The sequence below is a fragment of the Aphelocoma coerulescens genome, chromosome 3 (assembly GCF_041296385.1).
Source record: "Aphelocoma coerulescens isolate FSJ_1873_10779 chromosome 3, UR_Acoe_1.0, whole genome shotgun sequence".
NCBI classification, from domain to species: domain Eukaryota; kingdom Metazoa; phylum Chordata; class Aves; order Passeriformes; family Corvidae; genus Aphelocoma; species Aphelocoma coerulescens.
The window spans coordinates 3,129,026-3,141,054 of record NC_091016.1 but is presented as its reverse complement, the minus strand read 5'-3'; the positions used below and the strand labels follow the sequence as shown (position 1 = coordinate 3,141,054).

General features: G+C 39.8%; 1 protein-coding gene across 16 annotated transcripts in view; it reads left to right on the top strand.

The window, feature by feature from the left end:
• The window catches only part of CCDC88A (coiled-coil domain containing 88A), a 65,280-nt gene that overhangs the window by 31,766 nt on the left and 21,485 nt on the right, over positions 1-12,029 (top strand). For 13 of the 16 annotated variants that reach the window (XR_011149574.1, XM_069008839.1, XM_069008851.1 and 10 more), the window contains 7 exons: positions 476-660; positions 2,039-2,176; positions 4,292-5,362; positions 5,800-5,927; positions 8,779-8,920; positions 9,505-9,681; positions 10,190-10,351. Coding sequence is in view for 15 of the 16 variants with exons in the window: in XM_069008839.1 (XP_068864940.1) it covers positions 476-660; positions 2,039-2,176; positions 4,292-5,362; positions 5,800-5,927; positions 8,779-8,920; positions 9,505-9,681; positions 10,190-10,351 (2,003 nt within the window). In the remaining variant the exon portion in view is untranslated. The remainder of the gene's footprint in view (positions 1-475; positions 661-2,038; positions 2,177-4,291; positions 5,363-5,799; positions 5,928-8,778; positions 8,921-9,504; positions 9,682-10,189; positions 10,352-12,029) is intronic. The other 3 variants (XM_069008849.1, XM_069008844.1, XM_069008841.1) reach the window with 1 other exon arrangement.

The window sequence follows — 12,029 nt, the reverse complement described above, 5'->3', positions numbered from 1 at the left end:
TGATTCCCATGTATCCATGGAGATACAGCCTACATGAAAACTCTGTTCTTGAGATTCTTGTTCAGTGGTGTAAACCCCCTAAATACCTTGAACTTACATTCAGACTTTTGTACTCCTCAGCACAGATTGAGACTTCTTGCTTTGCTGTTCTCAAAGCTAAGGAGAAGAGCTGTGGTAACAATTTTGATTGTTCCAGTGTAACATGCTTGGATATAAACTGGATTCTGTGCAAAGCACTTGTGGAAATTTGGAGATACATCCTGAGTTGTGGGAAACAAATCTGTGCTGTGATTAGGAACATTAGGAGAGTAGAACATGTTTTAATTTTTAACATGTCTAATCCTAACCAGCTCTGGTCACCAAGAAGGCATCAGAGGGACCTTCAAAGGCTGCTAAATCCCCTAAGTTTAAAAATGCAAAGAACTCAGGGTAATAAGTCACCTTTTATTTTAATGATGGTGTTTTTCTCCTGCAGTTCCCCAGAAATCACTGGGCCATGAGGTGAATGAGCTGACATCCAGCAGGTTACTGAAGCTGGAAATGGAAAACCAAAGTTTGCTGAAGACTGTGGAAGAGCTGCAAAGTGCAGTGGGCTCTGTGGAAGGCAGCAGTTCAAGGATTCTGAAAATGGAAAAAGAAAACCAAAGACTTAGCAAGAAGGTAAAGGTCAAGGTGTTCTTGGATTCTGTGAGAGCTGCCTAGTGTTCTTTGCTAATTTTCTTTCTAAAGGGTAATTTTATGAATTGCTGTTATTTTGGGTAAGGCATTTGGGTAAGGGTCTAAGTGGAGTTACAGCGTTTGTAAGTTTATGGTAAAAAATAAAACCACCTCCAAGAGGTTTTTTTCTTCTTTAGTTTTGCTTGTTTATTGATGTGAGAATGTGACCAGTTTATTCAGAAAGGTCTTGGACCAGTGAGGGGGAAAAATAATAATATATTGGGGATATGATGAGTAATGAAAGTGGTTTAGAATACTGGAGAACATTAATTTTGGTAATTGTGAAGCAGGAGAAAGTGTGTATGCAGAGGTGAAGAGTGAGGGATGAGTCTGAGCTGAAAACTTGGTCCTGTGTCCTCATTTTAGCTGAGGAAGGGAGAAGGTGGGCCAAGGAATTGATAAACAAGTCAAGAGGGGAGTTAGTCAGGTTTAACTATGCTGATCTGCTATACTTTACTCCTCAGAATATGGGTATCAAATAGAATAATATAGTCAGTGGTATTTATAGAGAATAAAAATTTGAAAAAAAACCAGGGACTAATTACAGTGGAGTGAAAATGTCTAAAGTTCCTGAAATAGCTTTGACTTCAGCAGCTATTTCAGGTGGAAGACTATTCTTAGAGTGGGTAAGAGATAATTTAAAAAAGAAAGTAAATTAAAGAAATCCCTGCTGCATTCCATGTTCCCATAAGTTTTCTGATTCCTAAGAAGCTGGTATTTTTTGGAGCAGCCTCTGTGCTGTGCCCAGAAGGCAGCTGGGAGATACAAAAGAAAGGAATAGGTGTAAGGAGCACACAAACATCATTCAGGTCAACTTGGTACAACTTAAATGTGACAGAAAAATCATGCTTGGGTATTTTAAATATTAAAAAGTTTTGCTCTCTGCAAGTTGGAACCATTTGACAAAACAAACCCATATATTTAATTCCCAAGGAATCATCTTAATTATCTCTTGAAATAGTTAAGTGAGATCAAACAACATTCAACCTTCCTAAGTTAAAAGGGTCTTGGAGGAGCAGTTTAAATCTCACTAAAGTGGAATTTTAAGAGAAAAAAAAGATGCTTGAGGAAATACCCAGAGCCTGAGAAAATCTGACCCTTTTTTTTAAAGTACTTTATAGATGCTGTGCTCTGAGCCAGGGAGAAAATTCTGGCAGGAGTAAATGTATTCCCGGGAGAAATTAATGTTTCAATTAAAGATTAGAAATTTCTGTTTTATTCTTCCCCTTAAGCTTCCTTATTCATTTCTATGAGGGTGCCTTCAACCCAGCTAAGAGTGTCATTTTTAAGTACATTTCAAAACTTCTGTTTCTCTTCCCAGCTTGAAGAGCTGGAGAATGAAATTAGCCAAGAGAAACAAAGTCTTCAGAACAGTCAAAATCAGAGTAAAGATTTGATGAAAGAAAAAGCACAGCTTGAAAAGACACTTGAAGCACTTCGAGAGAACTCCGAGAGACAAGTGAGTAGCAGAACCAAAAGTTTTAATGCTGCTTTGTGCTCTGCTGGTCTCCTTTTGTAGGATTTTACAGACATAAAGGGATTGTAAATGTAGTGGATTTGCCAAAAGGACGTTTCTGCAGGAAAACAGCTTTTCTGAGAGCTGCAGCCAGTGAGAGACGTGACTCATTTCTGGCTGGGGTTTTGCTGGTGGGTTTGGAGCTTTGTGGTGTTTCTGACGCTCCTGTGGCTTCCGTGGGCATCTGCTGGAGTTGCTTGAAGGGTGTAGCTCAGCCAGGAGAGAGAATTGGGAACTTTGGAGGGAAGCCAGACACCTCCCAGAGCAGGAGAACAGGTCCCAGGCAGCTGGGCAGTGCTTGGAGTAATGTTGGAGTATTGATGAGAATTCCAGCAGCCTCAGGTCCAGCTCCGTAATCCTGCCTTGCACTGGGATGGGTTCCTGATGTAATGCTGTAATCCTACCTGGGTTTATTTGTGGCTGCCAAAAACTGGCATCTGAATCTTGGTAAAGATGTACCTGTGCCTGATGGACACTGGCACCTTCTGAGGTGCCTGCAGAGCACACAGGTGGAAGGCAGCCACCAGGAAAAAGAGTTCTGGAAGCTTCTGGAAATGCCAGATTTAGAAGTTGAGTCTTTCAGAATTAGAACTGCAGTTAGCTTTTATAAATTCTATTTATACCTCCTGATGACATTGCCATTTAGTTTAAGTACAGTACTTTGAAATACAGAGTATTGTATTTCAGGAGATGTTGAAGATGTTTAAAGGCCCTATTTAATCAGTAAATGAAATTCCAGAAGAAAGAAAAAAGGGGAAAAAAAAAAAAAAGCTTGGCGTGGAAGGTTTACTTTCATTTAAAGATACATGTCTTGTTTTGGGACTGATATTTCAGTGGGACTAGTTCTGCTTAAAAATAACACACTTAAGGGCTGATGGGTCAACAGCATCTTTCTTATCTCTTACAAATCCTGTGCTGACATTGGAATTAACTATAGGAGGTTCATTTGATCTCATCAAAAACCATGGAGGCATTTATCAGGATTTTTTGTGGAATTTGGATTATAGAAGCAGAATTCATGGAAAGTAATTCAGTGCCGTGACAGGTGCCCCAGAGTTGTGTTTTTAGGCACCTGTTAATGAGTTTCTGGTGAATATTCCAGAGCAGTTTGTCATTGCTGGGAGCAGAGCTGGAGCTCTGTAATTAATAGTTCCATTCAGATTTCACTATGGAAGAACAGCCTATAATTTTCTCAGTCTGTTTTTCATTGCAAGCAGCACTTTTGCTTTTCTCCAAAACAGTTTATTGTTGAAACATCCCTTACACTGGGTTATTTGTGTACACTTAAATATTGATCCAAACAGTTTTACTGGATTTTGCTGTCTGGTGTTACTTGCCCAAATAATTCCTGATGATTTGGAGCAACCTAAAAAGTCAATACTAAAACTTACATCTTAAGTTTTGCTCTTATCCTTGAGGTAGATCTGGAAAAATGTTTCCTAGGAAAACAATTCCAGTATGGTTTACTTTCTCTGAAGCTGGCTTGGAACAGAATATCCAAGGGTTCTTTTTAACTCAAAAATCAGTGTCAGTGTAACTTTGGTGTGTTTCTTCTCAATTTGTTGTTGACTGTGATCAGGATTCCCTCATATCCCAGCCATCACCTCCACTTTTTCCAAATGAAATAAAGAGATTTTAGTGGCTCCCACACCTCCCTCCATCTCCGGTTTGGTTTAGAACTTGCCTGCAGCCCTGTTCTTTGTGGACACACAGCTCTGGAATTCACTGAGTGTAAGAAAAAGCAATCTAAATATGGGTAAACACAAATGAAAATTAAATTGTGCTAAGAAATAGATAAAGCTTTGCTTGGATTTCTGCTTTATTCATTCGGGGTTTATGTTTATCTATTCATATTCAAGAGGAAGAGATTTGAAGATTTACTTTGTTGTCAAACTTGAAACAGTGTTTGTAATTCCTCACATAAATACTGGCAGAGTGAGAGGTTTTTTAACTTAAAATAAAAGGTAAATATATGATTAGTATCTTTTAGTTTATATATGATAGCAGTTCCTTGTTGGCACATTGTTTATCACTTTACCTTTTTTCTACCCAAATTAGATTAAACTCTTGGAACAAGAAAATGAACACTTGAATCAAACTGTGGCTTCTCTAAGGCAGCGCTCCCAAATCAGTGCTGAGGCAAGAATGAAAGAAATTGAAAAGGAGAATAAAATCCTTCATGAGTCTATCAAAGAGACCAGCAGTAAGTTAAATAAGATTGAATTTGAAAAAAAACAAATCAGGAAAGAACTGGAACACTACAAAGAGAAAGGGGAGAGGGCAGAAGAATTAGAGAACGAGCTGCATCGACTGGAGAAGGAAAATGAGTTATTACAGAAAAAAATCACCAACCTAAATATCACTTGTGAGAAGATCGAGGCCTTAGAACAAGAGAACTCTGACCTGGAGACAGAGAACAGAAAGCTGAAAAAAACCTTGGATAGCCTGAAAAACCTCACTTTTCAGTTAGAATCCTTAGAAAAGGAGAATTCCCAACTCGATGAAGAAAATTTAGAGTTACGAAGGACAATTGAATCCTTGAAGTGTACAAGCATTAAAGTGGCACAGTTACAATTAGAAAATAAGGAGCTGGAGAGTGAAAAGGAGCAACTCAAAAAAAGCCTTGAACTGATGAAAGCCTCTTTTAAGAAGACTGAACGCTTGGAAGTCAGTTACCAAGGCCTGGACACAGAAAACCAAAGGCTACAGAAAGCCCTGGAAAACAGCAATAAGAAGATTCAGCAATTAGAGAGCGAATTACAAGATTTAGAGTCTGAAAATCAGACCCTGCAAAAGAACTTGGAAGAGTTAAAAATCTCTAGTAAGCGCCTGGAGCAGTTGGAAAAGGAGAATAAGTTGTTAGAACAAGAGACTTCTCAACTGGAAAAGGATAAGAAACAGCTGGAAAAGGAAAACAAAAGGCTTCGACAGCAAGCAGAAATTAAAGATAGTACCTTAGAAGAAAATAATGTAAAAATTAGTAATCTGGAGAGGGAAAATAAATCTCTGTTTAAAGAAATTGTTGTATACAAAGAGTCGTGTCTGCGCCTGAAAGAACTGGAAAAGGAAAACAAGGAGCTGGTGAAAAGAGCAACCATTGATAAGAAAACCCTGGTCACTTTGAGAGAGGTAAACACAGAGGAGATTCTGTTCCCAGCATAATCTGTTTGTAATGTACAGAAATTATATCTGGATTTCTGATTTGGGGATGTTTTTCTGCTTTAATCTGTGTGCTGTTAACACCTTTATGCATTAGATAACCAAAATTTCTATAATCGTAGTCATGAAAAGGAAGAATATCATGCTACTGGAACATTTCCTCTTCAGTGTCATGTTCCAGACCAAATTTAAAGGGAAATTGTAAAAAAAGGAGAGAGCACAGAGAAATCATATTCTAGTTACAATGTAATGTCTGATACAGCTGGAAGCTGACAACTGGAGGGAGAGTTGAAGCTGAATTATTGCAGTCATGTAATGATAAAACGCCCTTGTCTCAGCACTCCTGGAACTAAGACTATGTTGTTTCATTTCTCTGAAGATACTGACTGTAGTTTTTTCTGTGCAAGGACTTAGTGAATGAGAAATTGAAGACTCAACAGATGAACAATGATCTAGAAAAACTGGCCCACGAGCTTGAAAAAATTGGTTTGAACAAGGAGCGTCTCCTGCACGATGAGCAGAGCAGTGATGACAGGTGAGAATGGCAGGGCCTACCTGAGAGAGAGCACAAATGAGGGTCTTTTTTATTCATGAAGTGGTTTTGCAGACTGGTTCTGTGCATACTCTTAGATTTTTAAGGCACACTCATAGACCCAAAATGGAACTTGATATTTTTGGAAATTAATTAGTTGATGTGCTGTCACATTCAGCTGACTGTGACAGTGAGTTGCCACTTTTTGTTGCTAAGAGACTCATTGAAGTATGTCAGGAGATACAGTTAATTATAATTAAAATGTTTTATGCTCTAGTCAGCAGCAGCAACAGTAGCAGTAAAAGATAATAAGCTCAAAGTGTTGGTTTTTTTTTTTCTTTTTTGACTGCCTGTCTGATACAAATGGTTTTTGTCACATAGTGATTACCTTAAACTGCCTCACTCTTTCCTTGCAACTATTTCCTTCTAATTCTTCCTTCCTCAAGGAAGCTGCATTCCCTCTTTCCCTGTCTGGGAAGTATCCAGTGCTCAAGTGTCTCCAGAACTTGGTGGTGGCTCCATCATTCCTCCACACCTGCCATTGGAAAGCAGCTGCTGCCCTGACATCTGTTTCCTCTGCTGTATTTTCCTCCTCTGTCTTATCCTGCAGGGATATAGGGAAAATTGGTGGCAGGAGCAAAGCAGACTGGTGTGGGCTTCTAGCCAAGCTTTACTTCCCAGTGCTGTTCTGCTGTCATGATCTGTCATGAGTGTGGAGATTGATTTGGGGCCTTGTGTGTCCAAAGGAAACAAATAACACTTGGGGTTTGAATCCAGTTCCCCTTTCTTGCTGCCGGTGCTCTGTCATGGGGTGCTGCCAGAGTCCTGTGGGTGAATGTGTTACCCTCTCTTGGTTTCTGCTGGTGGCTTTCACCTGCATTTCTCAGCTCCCACATGAGTTCAGGAGAAGTCCTCAGAACCTGGACTGGTTGGATTTCTTCTGATTTAAGCACTTCTGTGTCCCATACAGCACTTGATAAGCATTTGGTGTGTCCTTAGGTGAATGCACCCAGCAAAAAACCACCAGTCCTTGATCCAAGGTGAAGCTTAAGCTTAGATGAAGCCCAAATGGAGCAACATTTAATCACGTTCTAGGTTAGAAGTGGTTGGGCTCTGCTGCTGGCTTGAGCTTCTTCCCAAGCTCCGTGGAGAGCTGGAGGACCATGAAAGGGCAGTGGTTGTTTTCCATGTGAAAACTTGGGTTGGTTTGAAATTTTGCTGTGCCAATATCCTGCTTTTCCATTGTTCTCAGCTTCTTCATTCATCCCAAAGACACCTGGATTGCTTTCCTTTCATAACAATGCATAGGTGAGGCAGTAGCAGTTCTTTAACCAGGCCTATGAAGAGGGCATTTTCATTATAGGCAAAATTACTTCTCAGTGTGGGCAAAATTACTTCTTTCATCTGTCTCTGTCATTTTGATGATGGAAATTAAAAATGTATCACTTTCCTCCTCCTGACTGGAAAGAGCTGCTTGTGGTTTTTAATGAATGATCCTGGTAGCACTTCAGAGTATTTTTATTGAGGTCTAAACTGGCCATGTTTTATGAGTTAACTTTGAAGTGTTTTCCATTTTCTCTTGCCTGCTGTCCTTGGACAAACAGATTCATGGATTTTGACTCTCAATCCAAAATAACCCAACTTGCAGTTATATTACAAAATTTGTACCATCTTTCATTGTTCAAAATGAAAGTGGATATTGGATCTCTGCTATTATTCTTTTCCCTCCTTTGTTTTCTATAGAATTGTGTAACTTTTCAGTAGCAGGAATTAGTTGTAGCCAAGTCTGTACTTCAGCTCAAGAAGGTGAAATACTGTATATTCTGCTAGTCATAAGTTGCTTACTGTTCTGTAAATCCTTGGGAATTAGTTGTCATATCTTAGAATCTCAGATTCTCATCCTGCTGCATGATGCTGCTGGACAGCTTTCTGCTTATTAATTCTCTTCCCGTTGATCTTCTGCTCCAGTTCCTGACTGGATCTGATGCCATTGTCCATTCAGGAGTCTCCTGCAGTTTATTCCCTTCACTAAACTGATGGATCCTTCAGCAGCCAGGATTAGAAAGGGGGATATCAATGGTTTGGTTTATTTTATCCAGCTGTGGTGAGGAGTGAGGTGTTCTCCAGATTCTGAGCCACACACAGGGACTGAACTGCTTAGAAGTGATTCATGATTTTGGTTTCAGTATTTCCCATAAAGGATGTGCAGTGCTAAATCAATACAGTTTAATCTGACCACTTCTCTCTCAAATTGACATTTTTGGGGGTTTTAGATGCCCTGCAATATTGTGAATATGGTTAAAAATGGAAGCTTTGCACATCAAGGGTGGCAACAGTCTTAAAATATCAGCAGCTGGGCTGGGTGAGCAATTTACACATTGATGCACCAAACGAGTGTGCACCTGCACAGTCCTGTGCTCCATCTCCTTCCCTGTCCTCCCCTTTGGAGCTGGCAGGAAATGGGAACTGATGAAAATCTTGCTCTCCAAACACTTCACATTCTAATTGAGTTCAGGTCCCCACTGGATTCGCTGGAGTGGAGCCAGGAGGAGGAGTGCAGGCACCACTCACTAATGATGCAGAGAAGCTCAGCAGCCCCCTGGTGTGCCTGAACAGGCCTTTTTCTGTGTCTGACATGTTTTAGAAGAATGAAGGAGTCAAAAATGGTTTTGACAACCATCTTCTGGTTATTTTTGACATAGGACTTGCTGTGGATGCTGAGGTGTCTTCGTACTTTTGTCTACAGCACTCAGGGATTTTTGAATGTAGCTATGAGACTGTCCTAGAACATTTTAGAATTTAAATACCTCGAATAATTATTTGAAATACAGACTCTTTTTTTGTTGTTCACCAGTAGGTACAAGCTTTTGGAGTCCAAATTAGAGTCCACGCTCAAGAAGTCTCTGGAAATAAAAGAAGAAAAAATTGCTGCTTTGGAGGCTCGTTTGGAAGAATCAACAAATCTAAACCAGCAGCTGCGTCAGGAACTGAAAACAGTAAGGAAAAGGACATTTTTCTGTAAGGTTAAATGACTCCTATATGAGCTGTTGCTACTTCTACACTTTTTGGGTAAGACAGCCAAAAATGGCCGTCGTTCAGGTGCCAGAAAGCAGGACAAAGGTGTGAATGCTTTTAAGACTGTGTTGACATCACTCAGTTGTTGAGTTTATTCACTGGCCATGAAAACATCAGCTGGATAAACAACCTGGAGTCGATTTGATTTGGGATGTCATTTCCAGTTATGTTTTCTGGCCTACCTTGAACAGCCTGAGTAGATTGGTTAAAAAAGGAAATACAATCACCTTGGTTTAGAATTTTAGTATAACAGTTGGGGGATACAGTTGAAAGCACTGAAATAAAATAGAAAATAGAGGTCTCCTGTTTGTTGGGGTTAAACTGTCCATGTCCATAAATAATTTGTACCTCATCTCTCCAAATATGTACAAAAAACAGGTTTACAAATTCAGTAACAGCACTTCTGTTCTTTGAGAAGGGGCACAGTCAGGTGATTAATTAGTAAATTAGGACATACAAAATGGAAAATTCTAAACCTCACTTAAGTTGTCCTAAATAATTCCAGGTGAAGAAGAACTATGAAGCTCTTAAGCAAAGACAAGAAGAGGAAAGGATGGTTCAGAATTCTCCTCCAAGAAGCGGAGAAGAAAATCAGTCTGTCAATAAGTGGGAGAAGGAAAATCAGGAGACTACTAGAGAATTATTGAAAGTTAAAGATAGATTAATCGAGGTGGAAAGGAATGTAAGATATGTTTTAAATATTATTCTGGTGGTAATTATTTGTGGTGAGCTGTTCCAGTAATGCAAATGAGGGTGCTGTTGAGACACTTTAATTTATCACCTCGTTTCCATCCCAGGCAGAATCTGAATTAAATACTGTGCGTGTAGCAGCTGGATTCTGCTCTGTGGGATGCCATAAAGCACTTGACAGGCATTTAAAAAGGAAATGTAAAAACATGAATTTGCCCTTTTGAATCCACAGCTCTCTCTCAAATCCCTGTTCTATAATCCCCGTTTACACGAGTCCTGGAGGTTTCTCTCCTGTTTCTCCATAGGTGCAATATCCGTTACCTGTTTTTTCCAGTGATAAATCCCCCCAAAGGTTGTTACTTTGTTCTGCAGTTTTATCCCACCCTGTAAATCTCTGCACAGTCCTGCTGCTTTGTATGGTCTGGAAAACACTTCTGTTTTATCTTGGAGTTCCTGGAGCAGCTGTGAACTGAGGTTTTGTGTGGTTTTAAACCCCCCAGAACGCGACACTGCAGGCGGAGAAGCAGGCGCTGAAAACGCAGCTCAAGCAGCTCGAGACACAGAACAACAACCTGCAGGCCCAGATCCTGGCCCTGCAGAGACAGACTGTGTCCCTGCAGGAGCAAAACACAACTCTGCAAACTCAGAATGCCAAGCTGCAGGTAATGCTTCCTTAGTTTGCTTTCAAAAATAAAATTAAAGGGGTTTTTTCCAAAGGAAAACTTAAAATACATCTTCATCGTTGGCTTTAAAATCCCATTTTGCTTCCTGGAGAGACATGGGAAAGAAGGTGATGTGAAAATAATCTGCACTCAGCAATCAAGTAATGGTTTGTTTGCTGATGAAAAATGACATTTTTAGAAATTGGTTTTAATCCTTTGTCCAATGTAAAATCTTGACTTTATACTTAGAAGTAGAGTAGATTCTCTTACCCAGCATTCCAAGATTACTTGGGTCTTTTACTGTATTTATACATGTAAATTAGGTCAGGGAAGTAGTGTGTGCAGCCATATTCTAATAAATTTTATCTATTTTTTATAAATACCTAAAAAGAAAAGTAAAGCCATGCCTAAAAGGAAAATCAAGATACTTAAATACAGAAGATTTAAAAAACCCAAAAAAAGTGGAAAGCTACATAAATATGTGAAGACATGAATTTAGATAATTGAAAGGAGGAGAGTCTTGCAGCTCTTCTGGCCAAAACTCAGGTGTTGTTCTTATATTTAACAGGGTTATTAAATATATATCTTCTTCTTTAAAAATGAAATATTCTTGTCAATGGATTTAATGCTTTTTGGAGTTCCAAGAATCAAAACTCCTTCAAGAGGGAATAAAAACCCCACAATGCAGCAGAAATAGTAAAGAGTGTCAGAAAGGATGGAGGGTTGATGGAAATCCGAGTGTCAAGGACTGTTTAAATGAAACAAGTAATGCATTTGGTGGATGCCTGGAGTCTCCTCCTGGCTCTTCCTGAAAAGCAGACCATTGTTGTTCCACGGATGCACTTTCTGCTGCCAAGCTGAAATGTCAATAGTGCATAGCACTCCCAATAAAAACAGGACATTGGTGCACACCCTGTGCCTCCTCTGGTTGTTAAAAACCAGTGGATATGGCATAGAAATAGCCTGTTTAACCAGATGAGAGTGGATTGCTGGGATTCAGAGCTCTCTGAGTACTCCTGTAATTCCATTCATTAAAAAACAGAGGAATGAATATCTCTGTAGTTCCTTTTTTGCCTAATGCCCAGCAGCACAGGCCTTTCCTCTCTGTCAAGACAGTTCTCCATGAGCTGTAAATCCAAGTGGAAGTTGAAATATGTTCAGGAAAATCAAGAGCAATGAACTGTTGGCTAAATCTGAAGTGCAGACTAAGCTGCTCTACCTAGACTGTGCCAAAATTGTTCCTGGGCAACTAATTCTTCTCTTCCTCCTGATAGCCATAAGGAGCAGCCAGGGGAAAGGATGTCTGAAAGGATAACTGGGAATTCTGACCTAACCAAACTCGGGATTCAGCCTGGGAAGTTTCCCAGCACACCCATGCCATCAGACATGACTTCATTTCCAGTGAAAGGTTCAGCTTTCTCATGTGTAACAAAGAACGCTGCAGTTCCAGCAGGAAGGGATTTGTTCCCTGGTAACAGCAGGAACTGGAGTGAGAGATGGAATTTTCTTTCCTTAATAGATATCCCGAGGGTATTAGAAGCCTCTGTAGTTTGTGGTTTTCATCTCTTGAACAGGAAGGAGAAGGAAACTGGTACAGGTCAGGTGACAAGCACCAATTCTTAAGGATATCCAAGGATTCAATTGGGTAATCTCTCCAGAGGCACAAAAAGTGAAGTTG